Genomic DNA, 19,216 nt, shown 5'->3' on the forward strand with positions numbered 1-19,216 from the left:
CTTGGCAATTCCTCGTCATCGGGTTATAATAATCGTGTCGGATGGGCTTGCCATCTTGATCTTAGTCGTCACGCTCAGGGGAGGAAAGTCGATAGAAGCCGGCCTGGGAAGACGAAAAGAGAATATCAGAGCATGCAACCAGCTGGGGGAAGGAGGCCCTTTATATACCTGAGAACCAAGAGTGATGGACTCAGCCCCTGGAAATAATTGGACTTCGTGCGATCGCAATATCCTAAGCTGCATTGCACGATTGGACGTCAAGCCGTGATGGTGATGAAACTAGGCTATAGCGTTGCATGCGCTGCCCCGACAGGCAGACAGTGTATACCTATATTTATCCGGATCCCCCCGCTTGACTGCCACTCAGGACATCATGGCCTGCTTATTCTTGTCTCTGAAGTTCCTGCACCGGATTCGGACAACGCTTGCGACTGCGCACATGATGCACATTAAAAGCATGGCGCTGGAACGCCATTTGATGTAGCAAGGCTACTTCACACCAGTTGCACCAACAAGTGGATTTTCTTTGAGATGAATAGCGTCAAAATGGCGCGTAACACACCCAGCATCATGATACATCTGGTAGCGAACATGGTCAGGGAGCCCCTTATTTGCAAAGCATTGAAAGCAAGCCTCTGGCTTCTCAGAATTCTCGAGGTATTCCTTAGTAGCACGCGATATTTATGCTCTGTTGACATGTAATGAACAGGATTATTGTACACATGATGAGAGGACAATAAAATCGATTCGACATGGCCCAAAAACACTGCAATTTAAAACCCAAGCTCAATGCAGAATAGCGTAGATTATGTTTGATGTTTAGGTCCTGATATGTTTGAGGAACTCTAGTATACACTGCGTGTGTCGGTGCGAATTTGTTGCTTCGCTTCACGCTTGAGGTACGACGGGGAGGTGGGTATATGAGAGCCGTCTAGCGCTGCGTCTTTCTTTGCTAGCTCGTCCGCGATCTCATTCCTTGCTATTCCATAGTGGCCTGGCACCCAGCGTACCTCAACCGGCGTACGTGGGGAGCTGAGAATGTACGGGGTGGAGTCCAACTGGGTAGCGAGCTGTTGGAATAAGTCCGTGAGCCCTCGTCTGTGCGGCGTGGGCCTCCTATCTCAAGGAAGATAACGAGACTAGCGGAGTAGCCTACGCAAGCAGGTTAATAGCAGCCTAGAGGCCTTCCACTGCGCCAATAATCTCGGCATCGTACACTTCCGTCCGGGGCCAGCTGACCTATAGCCTTGGATGACGGGGATAGGGTCGTAGTACACCACGAACCCGTACCCATCACCCTGGTCTATGTGTGAGCGCCGTCCAATAGAGCGTTATTCGAAGCGGCGCTGGCGCGTATGCGGCCTCGTTGCTGCGTGTGGCGGGCAGCATGCGGAGCGATGGGAGGGGTGGCTCCACGCGTGCTCTCTCCGGCGCCCGCGTGGGAGAATGTCAGAGGATCCTGGTGAGTCTTGTTTTTATATATGATAGTAACTCTCGTAATGGGTGCCTCACGTCCTGTCTATCTTGATCATGGAAAAATTCGACAGGAAATTTCTAGAGACATTTAGGAAAATCCAAATTCTTTGCGGAAAATTGCTTAAAATGTGTCTCAGCGAGTTAGACCTGTGGCGACTAAACATTATGGATTCGCCACCGTATTGGAATCAGAGGAGGTATGTAGGATGTTCTAGAAAATAATTAAGCCCAAATAAATTCTGTCCCTCCCAAGCCCTCACTCTTCGAAGAAATTTGAAAAGAGAAAAATGAAGAAAACTTAAATTAATTGACGCCTATTATTACGCCTATTATACCTAGAATTCTATCAAATCCATCCGACCTGACGGGTGTCCTAGTGCAATTTTATTCCCTTTAATTGCTGAACAAGACGGCCAAGCCTCGGGAGGACGCCATAATACTTATTTTCTGTTTAGAGCTATCCAGTCCCACTTCTTTGGAAATATCGCTGGATTTGTTTTGGGTGACCTGGAGATATGATTTTCACTCGTAGGTAGGTCGACAAGAGAGTGTCAACGTCTTCACCCGGGCAGAGCAGTGCATGTGATCAAGAGGAGGTCTTTATGGCACTTGAACTCATCAAAGTTGTGAACTCCAGGTCGCGAGTTGCGAGACAACTGTGGGAAGCCATTCGATATCTTCCGGATGTGGGTCAGAGACTCGGTGCCCTATCTCCTGCTTGCGCTGCTGAAGGATATCAAACCGCAACAGCGGCGCATGGAACACATATTTAATCGCCTCCTCTTATGTATAGCGGGAACCAGGCTGGTGTTCCCATGACCGGGACCATAATGAGTGCTGAACTGACCAATCTGCTGATGGAAAGTGGGATGTATCACCCTCTTACAACTGAACACTCTGGCCAGGGCAGTGGAAATGGTGAATCCGACCACCGTTCTCCAGAGCAGTTTCCGTGGGAACATTCTACCTCGCCTCAGCGGACCAATGCTGGCAGACTAACTGAGGACCTGAATCCGCTATTCTGGAATAACTGATCTCTTAGCATCTTTGAAAGGAAATTGACAAACGCGTTTTATTGCCATTTGCTCCCGGATTACTTCGAACTTAAAGTGCTTTTCTGTTTTAGATGGCTGGAAGATCAGTATTAGTATTATTTGCTATAATTTGTATTTTCAAAACATAAAAATCTATATATCTATATATCCACAGTTCTCTCTAGTTCTCTCTAGTTCCCTCTAGTTCTCTCTAGTTCTCTCTAGTTCTCTCTAGTTCTCTCTAGTTCTCTCTAGTTCTCTATTGTTCTTCTATTGTTCTTCTATTGTTCAGGCGAAGGTGAACAATGCACGGAATCAGGGAATGGAAACTGTCCATGCTCTAAAGTGGCGGCTGTTTGACAGTAGCGAATCGGCTTTTGGCTCGGATTTGAGGGCCAAACCGGTAGAATATGTAGCTATCCAGGGGCGCATTCGTTAGCAGGAGAGCAAGTCATGCCACTACGGCCATGTGACTCACGGAAATGGAAGCATAGCGACGGTCAAAAAGGCGAGTAAGGATGTTGCCCATTGGTATCCAAGGGCCTCATACACTGTAAGCGAAATAATCTCAGCTCTATGATCAACTTCTCATTTTAAGGGGAAGGTAACACTTACTTTGGACACCAAAGAGAGGGAATGCAGCGGCAAAGCTGCTTCGAAGGAAAGCATTGGCTGCTAATGCACTCGCTGCATACAAAGGATACGCATCGACGAGGAACGTAATCACGCCCTGGAAGACGAGAAAGACGCTAAAGTATATGGTTACCACAGGATACAACTTTTTAGTAGGAGATGTACATACCCGAGACCGAAGAAGACACTTCCAATAACCGGCATAATCCAGTGGATCTGCATATGGGATTTAGTTGTATATCGGAGCAGAAATGAAAAACTGAGCTTACCGAAGCTGTGCTGCTCCAGCCGAACCAGAACAGGCCAACCGTGATAAGAGGAGCGCCTAGAATTGCTGGCGGGAGTCGATACTCTGGACGAAACTCTTTTCCATCCGCTGAGTATTTCCGAATCAGCCTTTGCAGATTCCACCTCCAGAGAGGATCGAGGGCAACGCCGAGAAACGTGCCAATGAGTTGACCCAGGAAAGTCACGCCGATTTGCCACAAATTGAACCCGTACAGATTTGAGAAAACCAGGGGGAAGGCACCGAAGAAGAGGTACAGGGTTCCGATGATGACCGCAGTGTAGAGGCAAAGACAAAAACACATTGGCTCCAAAAATAGCAAGAGAAAAGGACGGTACATTGACCTCAGTAGGGCCTGCTGCATCGATGCCGCTCGAGGCTGCACGGCTGCACCTCCGTCAACTCCTTCGCCTAGTGTTGTCTGCAGGTGGAGTGCTTTCTTCCGTAGTAGGACTGGAGCATAGGTCTCTTTCATGAAGAGGATGGTGATAACCCAGAGTGAGGCACTCCAAATGATGATCACATAGAACGACCAGCGCCTTAAAGTCGATCAGCCTTGTAACAAATGCCGCCAGTTTTAGGTTGCGGTGCTTACCAAGAGGCGAATGAGTTGATGAATCCGCCAAGGAGTGGTCCGAGGACCGGACCGGCAAAAGGCGTAGCAGTGTATACCATCATTGGAAGCTGCAGCGTTTCACGAGTGAACAAGTCGCCTATGGTACCTCCAGCCACACTCTGAAACGCTGCACTCGTCAGGCCACCGAGCATTCGGCCAGCGAGCATTGTTCCGAAATTATTGGCCGCAGCACATGGAATGAGCCATATCGTAAACAGTGCTAAGGAGACAAAGTACACAGGACGTCGTCCATAGAACTAATAGATATCAGCTACTATTACAGGACAAAGTAGAGAGAACAGTGCATTACCTCAGAGATAGGGGCAACAAACATAGGTCCCACGCCCATGCCAAAGATGAAGAGGGATAGCCCTACTGTCGCGGCCAATTCTGAGATATGGAACTGATCTGTGATTTGTCCATATATCGACGAGTACAATGCCGAGGTACATGTTCTGCGGGTCGAACCACGTTAGATATTGGTCTTTCACGTCTCCCGGAACCGAGAACTTACACGCAGAGTGAGCTGAAGGAAACGGTAAAGACCATAACCCATTTTCGCCAAGGAGGAAAGTTTTTAGGGTTCTTCGGGTCATTTGGACCATCCCAGTCAGTAGTTAACACTAGTGGCAGATCCTTTTCATCGTCAATTTTCCCGTTCCCCAATGGCCCCCGGTCGGACGAAGACATCGTTGGCTCAAGATATTTTATTGCGTAGGGGTACTGGATGCTCCAGCTGCGGCCAGTGAAGGGATTGTTACTGCCTGAGATGAGACTTTTATACATAAATCAATATTGTATGTACGTTTCCAACTCATGAATAAGTCAGCTTGGAATTTGTCATCCTAAAAGTATGCTCGTTGATACAGTATATTACTTTCCTCGGACTTTCGCCTGCATGAAAAGCGGAACCAAAAAAGGGGAAAGTGCATATGACATAACAACGAGGCGGAAGCGGAAACTAAAGTGGAAAGAGGAGTCTTGACGATTGAGGACTAGTTACTGTGCGTTCTAGACTTGCTTATTCATCGTCCCCCCATTCCTCCATGTTTCCGCGCGAACTAGCAAGTATGGCATCTCAAAACTTTGTAGTGGACGCCGGGGATCTCCCAAAGGATCCTCATAGAATCAATAACCAGGACACATTCAATTGGACGCGTTTAGTACTTGTGCTTCCGGACAGCCTGCGATTGACGGCGATCAGTAAGAAGAATCCTAGTAATACTAATGGTGGCTTTGCAGCGCTCTTTTCCTTGAGCGCTACTGGTTCCTGAGAGGATATGAAATACACTAGTTTCAGTGGGAGACGGGAAGATGTTAAATGAGGCGTGAGCCGTCATTACCTTCATCACAATGCTTTTGATTGCCTTGCCCATATTTTAGTGACCCGCCCAGATCTAGAGAGGGAAACTTTTCGCGCGTAGGTGTTCCTCGATAACGGGAAAAAGCGTAGTCCGGGGTATGTTCGGTACAATTTTCCAGTGTCATAGGACTAATTGGCCTTATGTTTCTGGATACCGGGTCAAGACCTTCGGATCTGTTCGCACTAGTTTCGCTGTTGCAGGAGGCTCCGCTTAGACTAATAGTAGTTACTGGGAACCACCCTACATCGCACGGATTATTTCCCGAATCATAACCTGTGGGCTCAAGTAGCATTAAAAATCCTGGAGAAATCCGAAATTGTGCCATGCAGCCTCAGCCTGAGTACTGTAAAGAAATCAGCTTCTCTGAGCTTATATATTTAGAATTACCTCCACCCTGGTTTTGATCTGCGCACATTTTTGAGATATACCCCTATTATTACTCACTATGACAAATCCTACCGAGAGCAAACAGGAGCCTACCCATCTCGAAGATGTTGCAACAACCAACCAAGTCGCGATGCTAAGTGGCGCAAGAGACCATTTTTTAGATGCCAGTATGATTGAAAAAGCATCTTGTGCCCACGAATTGAAGACAGCGTCAGATGGAAAGACTGTTCTCATTCCCCGGCCCAGTGACGATCCGGCTGACCCTCTCAACTGGAGTCAGCTTCGCAAATGCCTCGTTCTGCTCGTCATATCTTGCACGGCCTTTCTACCGGATTACGGTAGTGGGACTGGGGCTGTAACTCTCATTCCGCAAGCGAAAGAGTGGGGCCTTAGTGAAGATACAGTAAATCACTCACAGGTGGGCAACGTCTTTATGCTCGGCGCCGGTGGCCTCGTGGTTACAATTCTTGCTTCATACTTCGGCCGATTACCGACACTCTTTTGGTTCTTGGTCATGGCATTGTGGACCGCGGCATGGTGTGCAGGGTCACAAACATTTGATCAGTTTATGGCCGCGAGAATACTAAACGGGTTCTTCTCTACTGTCGCCCAAGGCGGTGGTATGATTTATATACAAGATATTTTCTTCTTGCATGAGCATGCGTGCGCTACCATTTCTTTAATTCATTTTCGGGAGTCTGCTAATTTGACCTTAGCCGTATGATAAACGTGTGGTCCGGAGCTATTATCTTGAGCCCGTACTTGGGCCCCTCATCGCTGCGTTTATCATTAACACCACCAAGTGGCAGTGGGCCTTTGGAATTTACACTATTGAAACCGGTTTATGCATCCTGATGACCGTGTTGTTTGTGGACGAGACATTCTACAATCGAGACTTGGGTGCAGCTCAGCAGCCAATGAAAGGATCTCGCGTGCTCCGTCTTGTGGGAATCGAGCAATTCCGTAGCCGTCATCTACGTCAGACCCTCGCCACGGCAGTGATGAGACCCCTGAAGATCATATCAAAGCCAACAGTCTTTTTAAGTTCAATTTACTACTGCTTCACCCTCGCATGGGCCGTTGGTATAAACACAACATTGTCCATTTTTCTTGGGCCGCTTTACGGATTTGGACTCAAACAGATCGGTAAGTTTACGTGTACGCTAGTTACATGACAATATCCAAACTAAGCATGACAGGCTTTTTCTATTTTTCACCGGTGATCGCTGCTCTGATCGGAGAGCTGGTGGGACATTGGCTACATGACGCCGCCGCCAAGTATTATATGCAGCGTCATCGTGGACAATTTGAGCCTGAGGCCCGATTGCAAGTAATTTGGTGCGCGACTCCATTCATGATTACTGGCCTGGCCCTCTTTGGGTTCTGCCTAGAAAGAAAATATCACTATATGGTAACTGCAATCGCTTGGGGCTTATATGTGTTTGGTGTCATGATCGCGACCGTGGGCATTAACGCTTACAACCTTGACTCTTACCCCGAGGCTTCTGGCGAAGTGACGGCATGGATCAACATGGCCAGAACCACCGGAGGATTTATTGTGAGCTATTTCCAGGTCAAGTGGGCGCAATCCGTCGGAACTGAGGTGAGTTTTGGCACACAAGCGGGTATTGTCGGCGCCATGTTCTCTTTGGTTGTTATCATGCAGCTGTGGGGTAAGAAGATGAGGGATTGGGCTAGGGACTAAACCTAATGTCTCTGATCTTGACACATGAAAATTTTGTTCTTTCCTTTTCGCTAGATATTAAAATTAAATTTAGTTTGGCAAGATGTGATTGATATTGCTGTACCAGAGGAAGGTTATTCTCAATTGGCTTCCTCCGCGCGAGCTTGAGTGGGCCGAAGATGAAGTTGGAGCGTGTGAAGCCGGTTGGGCCATGTGACTGCGTTAAATGTCCGAACAGCTACGAATGCGAAATATGGGATCAGTCAAAATTCATTAGAATGTTTAATTCTCCCCACCCCCGTGGTTACAAGAACATGGGCATTGATATGCAGTTGAAACGTGACCACACAATTTGAAATTTCCATTCGGGATCGCCTCTTGTCATGATTCGCTACATCCCCGTGAATGTCTTTTTCGGATAAAAGTAATACCAGAATATGTGCAGGTGCTTCGTTAAATGAATTTGGAGATTTGATGCCTCGGATTGTTATAACTGGGGTCGCGGAAAATGTCGAAGCCTGAACTGCGAGAGTCAACGCGAGAAGGATGTCTTTCCAAGTACAACTCACGATACTCTACTATGTTTCCGACGGTCCTAGTATTTGCAGTCATGAAGCGCAGTAGACTCATGTAAATGGTTGCAGTACACTCCAACTACTCGGCCTAACAACATGTACCTAGTTGATAGAGTAGTCTGGTTCGCACTGAACTAGGCTCGACTGTAAAATCCTGCAACACGTACATAGTAGTTTGTACGAGTCGTCGGGGATTACTGACGGATCCCAATCCCTAGAAGGCTATTAGTTGGGATAAATTCATGATGAAGCCTTCATGGCGATGTATATGCTGTCCACACAGATCGTGGAACAATCGCACTACTTCGGTATGTCGGAATTCAATGTAATGCTTTCCGAATATGGGATGCAAGAAATGTTAGTTAAATGGCTTTCTGCAGAACTGGCGCTGTTGGTCAGATTGTATGACGAGGAGATGGTCTCCAAATGCCATAAGGTTATGAAAGACAAATGGAGTTTGCTTATTACTGTATCTAGCGCATTTTTTTAACCGCGAGTTCTTTGATAGCACGGCGGACAATGATAAGGAGTGCTATGATAGACAGTCCTCAGCATCAACAAGTAAAGACCGTCTTATTGTTTTGGCCGTAGTTTCTTCCTTCAAATTTAAATGCCTTCCTTGGTATTTGAAGGTTGACAGGAAAAGGCGACGTTGGAGGCCCTGAAAAGTACAACTCCCAGTCTTATTTTGTCTCAAATACATTACTTCATCGTGTGCCTAACTGGAAGAAGGGTTTAGCTCTTCCCCAGTTAACATAATTCGTGGCCGGGTGAGACACACGGTCAGCCTGGACACCCGAAAACAGCATATTAAAGGCGATAACTTCTTGTTGAGACTGGAGCGGTAACTTACCACGTAGACAGGAGTAAACCGGCCCATTTTCATCATAAATTACCATTTATTACGGACCCTCGTCTTGCATACAATGCCATACTGTTTCAGCTTGCTCTGACATATCTCAAATGTCAAAATTACGTGGTAATTTATGGTAACGTGTCGAAATAATAACCTTAATGGCTTAGTATCTAGATATGTATCCGGGAAATGCGCCTCCTCAAAGTTTAATGCAACTAAACACTTAGTGGGTGAAATATTAAGGAATCGAATATGGCATTTAATATGGTGTTTTGGGTTGTCCGGCTGACTGGTTATACGACCGGCCTCGAATTACGTTATCAGAACTATGTATTATAATATCAGAGCGAGGAAAAACGGTATAAGCTAGTACGCAGAATGCCGAATGAGAACTACCGGAATCATACAAAAGACTGATTGATTAGACCAAAGAAACAATAGGAGCGGAGAACCAAATAGGGGGCAGGTTGAGCTGTCCCTCGGCGGTGTAACTGAGTATTCGAGTGACCTTACCGGTATCGAGTGGTTACCCGCTAAATACATACAAACACATAAGAAAGATGGGAAACGAATGAACTAATCTGAGGTCACCGTATGGATGGACCCACTCTTTCTTGACATAACTATAATAAATGTTGCGAAAGGGATGAAAATACCTCTGAGCATCGTTGGGATTTGCAGAATGAAAGCTTCATACTCCAAGCCTCATAGAGGCGAATGATTCTTGATTATACCGGGGTGGCTCAATCCAGGTTTCTCAAGATAAAAAAAAAAAATGAAAAGTGACGCGCGGGGACCAAGACCAAATTGAGACGTCTCGCGCCAATCTCGCGCCAACTTTGTTGTGTTTAGAAAGGGGTGGATGTATGAGGGTCCGCGATTTACACCTTCCGTGCTCCTTTTTGGCATCCAGCATACGGGCGTAAGCACAATTGCTTCTTTTTATGTTGACACTGGTCCTACGCTGCCAGGGATCGAGCAATCGTCGTATTCCGCAGTAGGTTGTAGTATTTGCTACGGCCAGAGCGCTGCAGGTAGGACTAAGTCATGGCTATTGGTGGCGTTGAGGTAATTCTTTAGCTTTATAGATAATATCCGACCTGTGCACTTCGCAATGGTTCCCGGTTGGATAAAAGTCGTCAGACTCATCAGCGATGAAGATGGCTAGATCCGCCTCGACAAGGCTGATTCCAGCAAGTATCCAGATGTTGGTATTGCAGTACTCGATCGTGACAGGGTTGTGGTCAATTTGATTCAAGGTTCAGTCTTCGATGGTATTGTGACAGATATCACTTGCGCATTGCCAGAGTATATACTTCCGCATCTAAAGACTTGGATAGCCATATTGATCCAACTACTTCTTCTAAACCAGCTGTTGGGATCAAAGAATTGCCTGTTTTTCGGTGCCTGGGACTTAACTATTGCAACCATGCCAAAGAGGCCAACATGCTCATTCCAGATGTACCTGTTCTCTTTATCAAGCCTCAAAGGGCACTCAACTGGCCTTATCCTTAAAGTGTGCCAAATTTTACACAGGTTGGCTCCCGCGACTAGGAGGCAGAGTTATCAATCATTTTTTCCCTAGGTCAGGTCGAGATATTTCTGAATCGGATGTAACGGAATATGAATTGGATATACCTGCAGTAACGATATCAGTGCTCGAAAGCAGCAGTTCAGTGACAGCGAGTGCTGCTTTCAAAGGTAAGTCTAGCCAAATATTTGTCTCTTAACCTTATACGTTGTTACTTGATTCGATGGAAAAGGTATTGATGGATCTTGCCCATTGGACCCAGTCCTCATATCTTGTTCCATCATTAGCCACTCACACATTCTGCACATTAAAGAAATCTACAACGGATATGTGGTGCAGGAATCAAACACTAGGCGCGTCTACCCGGAGAGCTGACTGTTGCGGCCGCGTCAGGCTTCCAAGGTACCTGATATCCTCGCCTTACGGAAAATGATTTTTGATTTTGCAAAAACCATTGCATTTCTCTCTCCAGTGATCACTCTGGAAAAGGGTACCATGATCATGGCCGGCGCAGGTCCTTGTATTGCGGTTATGCGTAACTCCAAAGTCATCCTGAACAACGGCGATGATATAAGATTGGAGGTTGAGAAAATTAGCACTTTGGTCAACCAATACTGATATGAGTAAGAGCAACTGCTGTAGAGTGAGAAATTGTAATTGAAGTTCTCCAACAGAATGTCACACTTTGACTTCGTCTATCTGGGGACACCGAAGTAAGAATACTAGGGCCTTCACGGATGGTGAAATGCCGTATGCAGAAAGGCTGTCAATTGCAGCCTTCCAGATAATCTCAGATGAATTGTAATCCTCACCTAGAGCCATATCTTCAAGAGGATTAACTAACTTCAGGAAAATTACTTGACGAGAAAAAAATAGGAAAGCAGTCCAGGCTTAATATGTAGGAGTATGTAGAATCTTTGGCAACATCGGCCTTATCATTCCTGTCCTATCCCCCTGATTATCTCAGGCAAAGACAGCAATGCAAAGTCTTCTAAACTAGAAACCTAGAAACAGTATTCACTTTTGGTTCATTAGTAAGGCTCAAGCTACCGATCGTGAAACAACACACCTGTCAGTATATTCTTTGTCTATAATCTTGCTAACAAGGGATGAACCGACGACCAAAATAATCTTGCCGCGCCTTCGCCAATAGTTATTGGTTAGACAGCATGGCTAAGTGGACCAAGTACATTGTGACCACTGTACTCAACGAATCCTAGAATAGTCCTCATAACGATAAGAAGCTTCGACGCGCATGCTCCAGTATCCTGGAGAACCTCTGGTGCCCTCCATGCAACGAAGCGATCTGGCCGCACCAACACCGCTCCTGATTCTTCCACGCCTCGCAAGCTTTCCCATTCAAAGTAAACGTCCTCCCAGTCCTGTCTGAACCCAATGGAGTGCACCTGGATCGGAAACCTTAAATGTTTCTGCAACCATTTCAGCTGCTTTCTTCCAGGGTCCGCCTCCGATTCCACTCAGGAAGGTGAACACGCCATGGCCAGCAATGTCGATTGTCGAAATAGGGTCTCTTGGGGTTGCTTTGTTGAGCCATGCATGAGGTAACCGAGATCCAGGGTATGTGGTTCGTTCATGATACAAGACCTTATCCTCGGCCGCCTGTCCGGGTGGGGCATAGGGATTGGGCTCGTCGGCGGTGTATATTCCTTGGCTGTCGTAATACTGGTTTATTTCAACTCCCAGACCATGGAACTCATGAGAGGTATGCTTGATCGCGGCGTGCAAAGCACGGCGGCGCTTAGACCCTTCTACGGTCGCACTCTTCAATTCCTCTAGAATCTCCTTCCGTGCGGATAAGTCTGTGGGAAACATGCCTAAAGCCTCCCACACGTGGAAGTGGTCGCGGTATGCCTGGTTTGCTCTGGTGATAATTGAATGACCCACAGGCTGTCTCTCGATAGAATAGGTGGACAGAAGGGACGGCGACGCAAGCCCTTTATGAACATATGCAATCTTCCAGGCCAGGTTGAATGCGTCTTGGATGCAGGTGTTTGAGCCCAGACCGTTCAACGGAGGGTGACGATGAACGGCATCGCCAAGGCAGAAGCTGGAAATGGACAGTCGCTATTAGAGACGGCACGCTGATCTGATGGGCTGAGACCACTCACATATTACCCTCCGAATATTTCTCTGCGACGATCTCATTGATATACCATGTGGAGATATCGAGGATCTCCGCCGATGTATCATCGCCAATAAACTCCTGGACTCGCTTTTGATATTCCTCCCTGGACGGCTTGTCTTGAGAACGATCATAGTTGCAAGCTGGGAATAGAATAAACATCCACTCATTCCACGGCTTCACCATGCGCACGATTCCCATCCAGCCAAAGTCCGGGTGCTCCCGATCTGGTTGCATCACCCAATGAAGATTACCTGTTCGGTTCCTAACCAAATGGGAGAGGTCGGCCTTGACCAGCACATTGATCGCAATGCCTTGACCAGGCTGGACTGCCAGAGGCAACTTAAGCTGCTTCACCACTTCACTTCTAGCACCGTCGGCCCCGAACAGATATCGCGTACGGATCTGGTACTCCTGGTTTGACATCTCGTCACGAATATGCGCAGTGATTAGGCCAGTCTTCGCGTCGCTAGCGAACGACACGAGTGTGGTATGAAATCGACACCTGAAGCCTTTCAAAGCCGCATGACGAACCAGAACCGGCTCCAGAACTGTCTGCGGCAAATCAAATGGCTCACAGGGGCTGGCTAATTCATAATCTCCCTATAGCTTCCGTCAGTTATTTCCCTCGACAAAATACGAGCGTAGCACTTTGTTCACTTTTCGGCGGGGGTCGTTCCCCCAGGAATAAATCCGGGCGTACTCCTCGCCGGCCATACTGTGACACCATCGAGTGTGTTACATATGATCTTCTCCTGTCGATCCAAGCTTTTCCAGCTCCTCATATAAATTAATATCCCGTAGGCATTCTAAAGGGACGGGTCAACAATTCAAACAGCGAACGAAATCTTGCTAGTTAGGCAGATTACTGACCTAGTGCCGCCATATTAGTAATATGTGCGCGGGGGGTATATGCTGTCCCTAGGGCGCCGCTGATCATGATGCCCTTCAGCCCTTGATGATTTTAGTACCCAATAGCCACCGCGGTACTAATCCAGGTACACACCATGAGAGCCGAGAAAGCAATCCAAGGATGCCCCAGCAGGTCCGGCTCCGATAATGAGGAATTCCGTATCAACTCCATGATCAACTCCTTTATGTGAGTGTATAAGCTGGGCAGTGGTTCCGATTCCGTCTATTCCGGCGGGCTCTTCTGCTTCGCTGCCTCTGTTATCTCCGGGAGCACAGTTATCATTCGTAGGGAAAGGCACCATTGCTTGTTTAAGTGCGTGCGTCGATAGCAACATGTTGCTAAATGGGTGTGTTTGTACAGCGACGCTTCGTGACAATCTTCATACGGGGTACAGCCAAATAAATCAATCTCTGTTATAAGTGCTGAGTTCGTGGTGGGATTGACTAAGTCACCTTCTAGGGAGCCCAAGAGCCAGTGATTCTGTCCTGTGCACATGGGAAATTGTACCGAAGATAGCCCGACAAAAGTATTCTTATTCTCTCGGAAAAACCTCGTGCAGATTTGGAAGGATCCAGACCGCCATTGCTTTGTTCGGGTTTCCGGGGTCATGGAGAGATGAAACATGATCAATACCTTCTTTCGAGACGTAGTTTTGGTCATCAGGGAATTCAACTTTTTACGCAGATTTGTGGCTCTAACACCTTGCGCACACCCAGATGGAAGCCAAAAAGTCATGCCATAGCCAAATACAGTACTTAACTAGATTTCTAGTCTTCTTTTGTGTTGTTTGACTTTAACATCAGTAGCAATCACTCTCACCGCTGCACCGTGCTGTAAGGATTAATATCTTCAGTACCCTTTGCTTCTAATCCTTTTTGCTTCTTACTGGTAGATATGTGGATCCGATGGATCTAGAGATACTTGGATAGATTTTTAGCAGGCAATTTACAGGTTGTTCTTCTTACATTCCCACTGAGCTTCAAATAAATTTTACTACTTATAAAAAAGGGAAAGATGGCTTTCAACCAGCAAGAGAAGAAATGGTTCAATCTAATTGTGCTTGCGGAGCATGCTATGTCCCTCCTCGGTGATCATGAGAGTAGATTTGTGCGTAGTATACTTACGCTCGCTTAACTAGGATTGTTTGAAGAACACCCTCCGATGGACGTGAACAACATGTTGATGTATCCACTTGCCCTCTGGTATTGAATGGGCTACTGGACGAGTGCATGTATCGTTTGACGACTGGAACGTTTCTACCAATTTTTTCAATCGCTGCTTGTAAGAATTTGCGTGCGAAATTTGCAGAATCATACGTCTCTTCTAACTCTCGCAAGGCAAAAATGGTATGTTGTAAACTCGTAAAACCAAATCTCTGCACGTTTGGATCGTCAAATGTGCTATCATAGAGATGACTGACAGCAGCAGCAAAGAGCACCGTCACACCAGTTGCAGGTAAGCGGCATATTATTTCCAAGATTTGCAGGTCCAATACAATAATCGAAATCGCCATCGCGGCGGATCGACTCTATTGTGCGACAATTCCCGCATCAGCGGCTGATCTGAGACTCGTTGAGCAAGCTCCGGACAATGTAGAGCGCTGGAGGTTGCAAGGTATATCATTTCCAGGAGCGCCCGATGAAGATGCATGACTTTTTGCCCTTCGTCAAGTTCGCCAGGGGCAACAGGGGAGAACTGGATTGTTGGAGGGAGCTGACTTCGCCACGCTTCCAATTCTTGGTCACACTGCCAAATCTCCGATAGATCACCTAGGAACCTTCTCGTGATGGTAATCCTGTTATTTGTATTCCCCATACTTCCAACTTGGTTGTTCAGGTCCGGGTATTGAGCGGACAGAACGTGGCCAAGGGTGACACAGAGCTTTGACCTTTCAATAAACATAATTATCAAATGCCTTTGATAGCCAGCATTTTGAAGGACCTCAGAATAGCCAAGAAATCTGATGACGTTCTCAGAGACGGGGAGGAGAGAGAAATCATCGGTAGTCACCATAGGCACATCAAAATCACAGTCTCTGATCCGCATCGGCTGTCTCATGGCCAAAGCTAGTAGACGGTCACTGATGTAAATGGACCACCAAATTCGTTTCCACATACCATAATTACACACAGATTTGTAATGATTTCTTGACCCGCGATGCAAACCAATAGAGTATGCGAGAGATATACTAATCCCCAGCCAGTGCCAACTGTCCTTTGAGTCCGCATTCATCTCATCGTTATGTGTCATTAGTAGGAGAGACTGGACAAGCGAGATTGGATCGGTTTCATATTCGAGGTCGTACAAACGCCTTGCTCTCATAAAAAATGTCTCTCGGGCTACCTTTCGATTTGCGTAGCCAGCTACTCGTGGATGCTCGAAGTCAATATACACCATCGCAGCAAACATCATTGCTTGGAATAGCAAAAGACTTAAGGGGCGCATCCCGTTCTCCAGCACAATGCTCTGTATTAAAACAGAAATGTCTAAGATAGGCATGCTGGGATGCACGTAATGCACGTAGGCCTTGAGCAGCTCGTTACGCAACTCTGTATCAGGGACCGTTAACGCTCCCGTCAAGGCAAGATAGTCGACATCCTCGACCTGCAATCTGGACGACGGCTTTCGGACGAAGCCTGGAAGTTTTGCAGTCTTCTGATCATATGACAGTTGAGGAGTGGAGTCATCTGACGAAACCAAGGGGAAAGCGCAAACATCAAGGCTTGATCGATATTTGCACGGTGCATCCACAGTCAAGACCTCGGATTGGTAATCGCCTGCTCAAATTATTCTATCAGACCTATACTCCGTGTATATTTGCAGATCCTGAGTAGAGTTTGTTGCGAAGAGTTGAAAAATGAAGGATACTTACCTTTTGACACTATTATGCCAGCAGATACTGGAATAGAATTACCTAAAAGGTAGTCATCCAAAGACTTGTTGGAGGTATCTGAGACCTTATAAGGGTGGCGGGCATCTTCAAAACTAGCGAAGGGTCCAGTTTCCTGGTACTTAATTTTGCACGTTTTTCCAGTTGTCTAAAAACAAATGCGAATCTTAGCGGCCTGATAACAGTTGGACTGTAAAGTGGAAGGGTTCGGATTTGCAATCTCACAAGACGTCGGGAAATTCGACAACTGTGCAATGAACGCCACCAAATTTGCAATTGGTGCAGGGTGATCCATGCTGGATCATATCACACCGGATCCTTCGCTTTCGACAATACCAGCATGCTCGTAGGGATCGCCGTTTCGGATGTTTGGCTGCAGGTTGACTTGGATTCGCCTCGGCCTCTGTCTTATTCCGAGAGAGACCCAACTTCCCAGACGACACAGCCATAGAAGTCATTGTATATTTACCGAGCAATGTCTTTCCGCCAAATCTGATGGCCACGACACTTGATCATAATGCTGAAGCGCAAAATGATCATTATAGATGAAAGGCCGGAGATATTGACCCCTTGCTTGGTATGATTCGTAATGCTTGACTATCACAAATCTTCCTAAGGTATGGCACTCGCAATTTCATGGCACCCTGGAATTGATCCCTTGTCCATACTTCTTTATCCCTCTTTCCGAAGTGGCCAGGTAGCTGAAGCAAACAATCATGGAACGGTCTCTATTTGACACTCCGTTTGATGAGCTACCCAATCCCAAACAAGTTTGGATGGGGAAGCCTGGTAGCCATGAGGAAGGCCTTGGGAAACTAGCTATCCTCACTCCCGAAGTTGTCGCGAAGGCTACTGCCAGTGAGATCAAATGTGGTCGCCGAGTGACGATGAACTGGGAGATGACGAAGCTGGACTATCCTAATCTCAATCGTCAGCCCTGCAATCACCACATTGTGCCTTTGCTGGGAGGAGTGGCGTTTGATGATGTTTACAGTTTTAATCCCCGTAAGTTGACAATTTGGTAGCTAGATATCTTCTTGTCATTAATTGTTGACATTTTGATCGGCCATGGTGTATAGAGCAAAGCAGCCAGTGGGACGGATTGAGGCACTCTAGCCAGACAGTGCCTGGTCAAACCGACCGCATTTTCTATGGAGGTACAACTGTTGAGGAGATAAATGACCGTCAGAACGATCGCATCGGCCTTCAACATTGGGCAAAGGAGGGAATTGCAGGTAGGATTCCCTGATATTGGAAAAAGGATCCTTCTGATATACTCAGGATACTAAGAAAACCTTAACAGGTCGCGGAGTGCTGATTGACTATCTGTCCTGGTCTGAAAAGAAAGGAATCAAGTATAGCACGTTCTCGACGCATCAGGTCCGCCTCCAGGATATCATCGAGATTGCAAAGGAGAACAATATCACTTTCCAGAAAGGCGATATCCTTTTCGTCCGAATTGGTGTTACTAAGGAATGGGATACCATCATGACGGAGGACCAAAAGAGAGAATATTCCGATAACCCCCGACCCGAGCACGCAGGAGTTGAAGCTACCACGGATGTCCTCCGCTGGCTCTGGGATACTGGTTTTTCGGCAATTGCAAGTGATGCTATCAGCTGGGAGGTAAGGTTTTGGGAGAAACTCTGTGGCTTCACCGGGTATCCCGACTAATGCATGATAGGTTTACCCCCCTCAATCCCATGACATATTCCTTCATGAATATGTCTTGGCTGGCTGGGGATGCCCAATCGGAGAGTTAAGCGAGCTCAATCCCCATTTCCTCATATTCCAATCAGCTAACGTGGGGTCAATTCAGGGGAACTCTTCGATCTAGAAGCATTGGCGCAAACCTGCCAAGAGCTCGGGCGGTGGACGTTCTTTGTGACTTCAGTGCCGTTGAATATGCCTGGGGGAGTTTCATCTCCTCCAAACTGTTTGGCAATTTTCTAGCGACCCCCGGGCTTCCATCAAGTCTGTTACAATAGACGTTAACATTCATTTCTTTCAATAGTGAGAAGCACTAGTATATAGTAGCCGAAGCTTCCCAAAATTCTGTCGGATTTTTGTACTCCGTACAAATTCTTCTTGTGTACTCGATCGACGGGAGGCGTTGTTAGGAAATATCTCAGGCCGATCCAGGCCTCACTTGGTGAGGAGCAAAGGATGCACTATTCTGCACCCTTGATCCAGGCTCGGAAAGCCTCCAGTGTCAGGATATAGGAGTTCAATTGAGGGAGGACAAGGATTGGGACATATTTGAGCTAGACCAGGTGCATGCCTATCTATGACCGACTCATTTTACTATCAAGATGTTTTCTATCTTTTGACTACTGATCAAAATATGAATCTCATTCGAGACTGACCGGAAGCGTGGATTTTACGTATTTTGACCTTTGACGCCAAAGTTTTCCTCCTTTAACCAACTATGCCCCCCACCCAGGCTCTCCCAAAATTTACTACTTTTGGACATAATACGAAATTTTAGCTCTAACCATCAAAGGCAATAAAGAAGCTTTCAGCGCATCGAATGGTACCGGGGGCGTTAAGAGCCCACAACCCGTATCTTCCCGCGCATAGTGGAGTCCTTTACCGAACCCTGGTCTGACCATTTGGCGGCCAACCCACAGAGTTTATTACGAAAGGATTATTGTTGGGTGAAGAGCCGAAACTGATGGCAGCACGAGCGATGATATTTGCTATTTGCTGCATGGAATGATCGAAGGTTAACTTGTCAAGCATGTCGCGCAGTTCTACAACGGCTCCAATCTGAAGTGTCTCCGAATATGGATTTTCATAACTTCGTGTATACAAGGACATACTATAGA

General features: G+C 46.8%; 6 protein-coding genes across 6 annotated transcripts; 3 read left to right on the forward strand and 3 right to left on the reverse strand.

Moving 5' to 3' along the window:
- Window positions 1-2,850: 2,850 nt before the first annotated feature.
- N7458_000979 (MFS transporter) lies at window positions 2,851-4,831 on the reverse strand (the record flags this gene model as incomplete). The annotated part of the gene is made up of 8 exons (XM_056904373.1): window positions 2,851-2,926; window positions 2,989-3,061; window positions 3,126-3,259; window positions 3,313-3,359; window positions 3,413-3,968; window positions 4,025-4,302; window positions 4,356-4,500; window positions 4,560-4,831. 8 exons carry the CDS (start codon window positions 4,829-4,831, stop codon window positions 2,851-2,853), a joined length of 1,581 nt encoding a protein of 526 aa, XP_056772140.1.
- A 1,023-nt stretch (window positions 4,832-5,854) lies between these two features.
- Window positions 5,855-7,501, forward strand: N7458_000980 (Major Facilitator Superfamily protein; the record flags this gene model as incomplete). The annotated part of the gene is made up of 3 exons (XM_056904374.1): window positions 5,855-6,307; window positions 6,513-6,942; window positions 6,996-7,501. 3 exons carry the CDS (start codon window positions 5,855-5,857, stop codon window positions 7,499-7,501), a joined length of 1,389 nt encoding a protein of 462 aa, XP_056772141.1.
- A 2,457-nt stretch (window positions 7,502-9,958) lies between these two features.
- Window positions 9,959-10,817, forward strand: N7458_000981 (uncharacterized protein; the record flags this gene model as incomplete). The annotated part of the gene is made up of 5 exons (XM_056904375.1): window positions 9,959-9,979; window positions 10,080-10,185; window positions 10,284-10,372; window positions 10,429-10,612; window positions 10,675-10,817. 5 exons carry the CDS (start codon window positions 9,959-9,961, stop codon window positions 10,815-10,817), a joined length of 543 nt encoding a protein of 180 aa, XP_056772142.1.
- A 785-nt stretch (window positions 10,818-11,602) lies between these two features.
- On the reverse strand, window positions 11,603-13,832 carry N7458_000982 (FAD binding domain-containing protein; the record flags this gene model as incomplete). Its single annotated transcript, XM_056904376.1, is given in 5 exon segments — window positions 11,603-11,848; window positions 11,862-12,510; window positions 12,572-13,184; window positions 13,459-13,539; window positions 13,592-13,832. 5 exon segments carry the CDS (start codon window positions 13,830-13,832, stop codon window positions 11,603-11,605), a joined length of 1,830 nt encoding a protein of 609 aa, XP_056772143.1.
- Window positions 13,833-14,618: 786 nt separating this feature from the next.
- N7458_000983 (Zn(II)2Cys6 transcription factor) lies at window positions 14,619-16,846 on the reverse strand (the record flags this gene model as incomplete). The annotated part of the gene is given in 4 exon segments (XM_056904377.1): window positions 14,619-15,024; window positions 15,039-16,275; window positions 16,413-16,483; window positions 16,614-16,846. 4 exon segments carry the CDS (start codon window positions 16,844-16,846, stop codon window positions 14,619-14,621), a joined length of 1,947 nt encoding a protein of 648 aa, XP_056772144.1.
- A 258-nt stretch (window positions 16,847-17,104) lies between these two features.
- Window positions 17,105-18,062, forward strand: N7458_000984 (uncharacterized protein; the record flags this gene model as incomplete). The annotated part of the gene is made up of 3 exons (XM_056904378.1): window positions 17,105-17,393; window positions 17,468-17,623; window positions 17,692-18,062. The coding sequence occupies 3 exons, from the start codon at window positions 17,105-17,107 to the stop codon at window positions 18,060-18,062; spliced, it is 816 nt and encodes a 271-aa protein (XP_056772145.1).
- Window positions 18,063-19,216: the final 1,154 nt, after the last annotated feature.

Source organism: Penicillium daleae (assembly GCF_028827525.1).
Source record: "Penicillium daleae strain IBT 16125 chromosome Unknown utg000001l_segment0_segment0, whole genome shotgun sequence".
NCBI classification, from domain to species: Eukaryota; Fungi; Ascomycota; class Eurotiomycetes; order Eurotiales; family Aspergillaceae; genus Penicillium; species Penicillium daleae.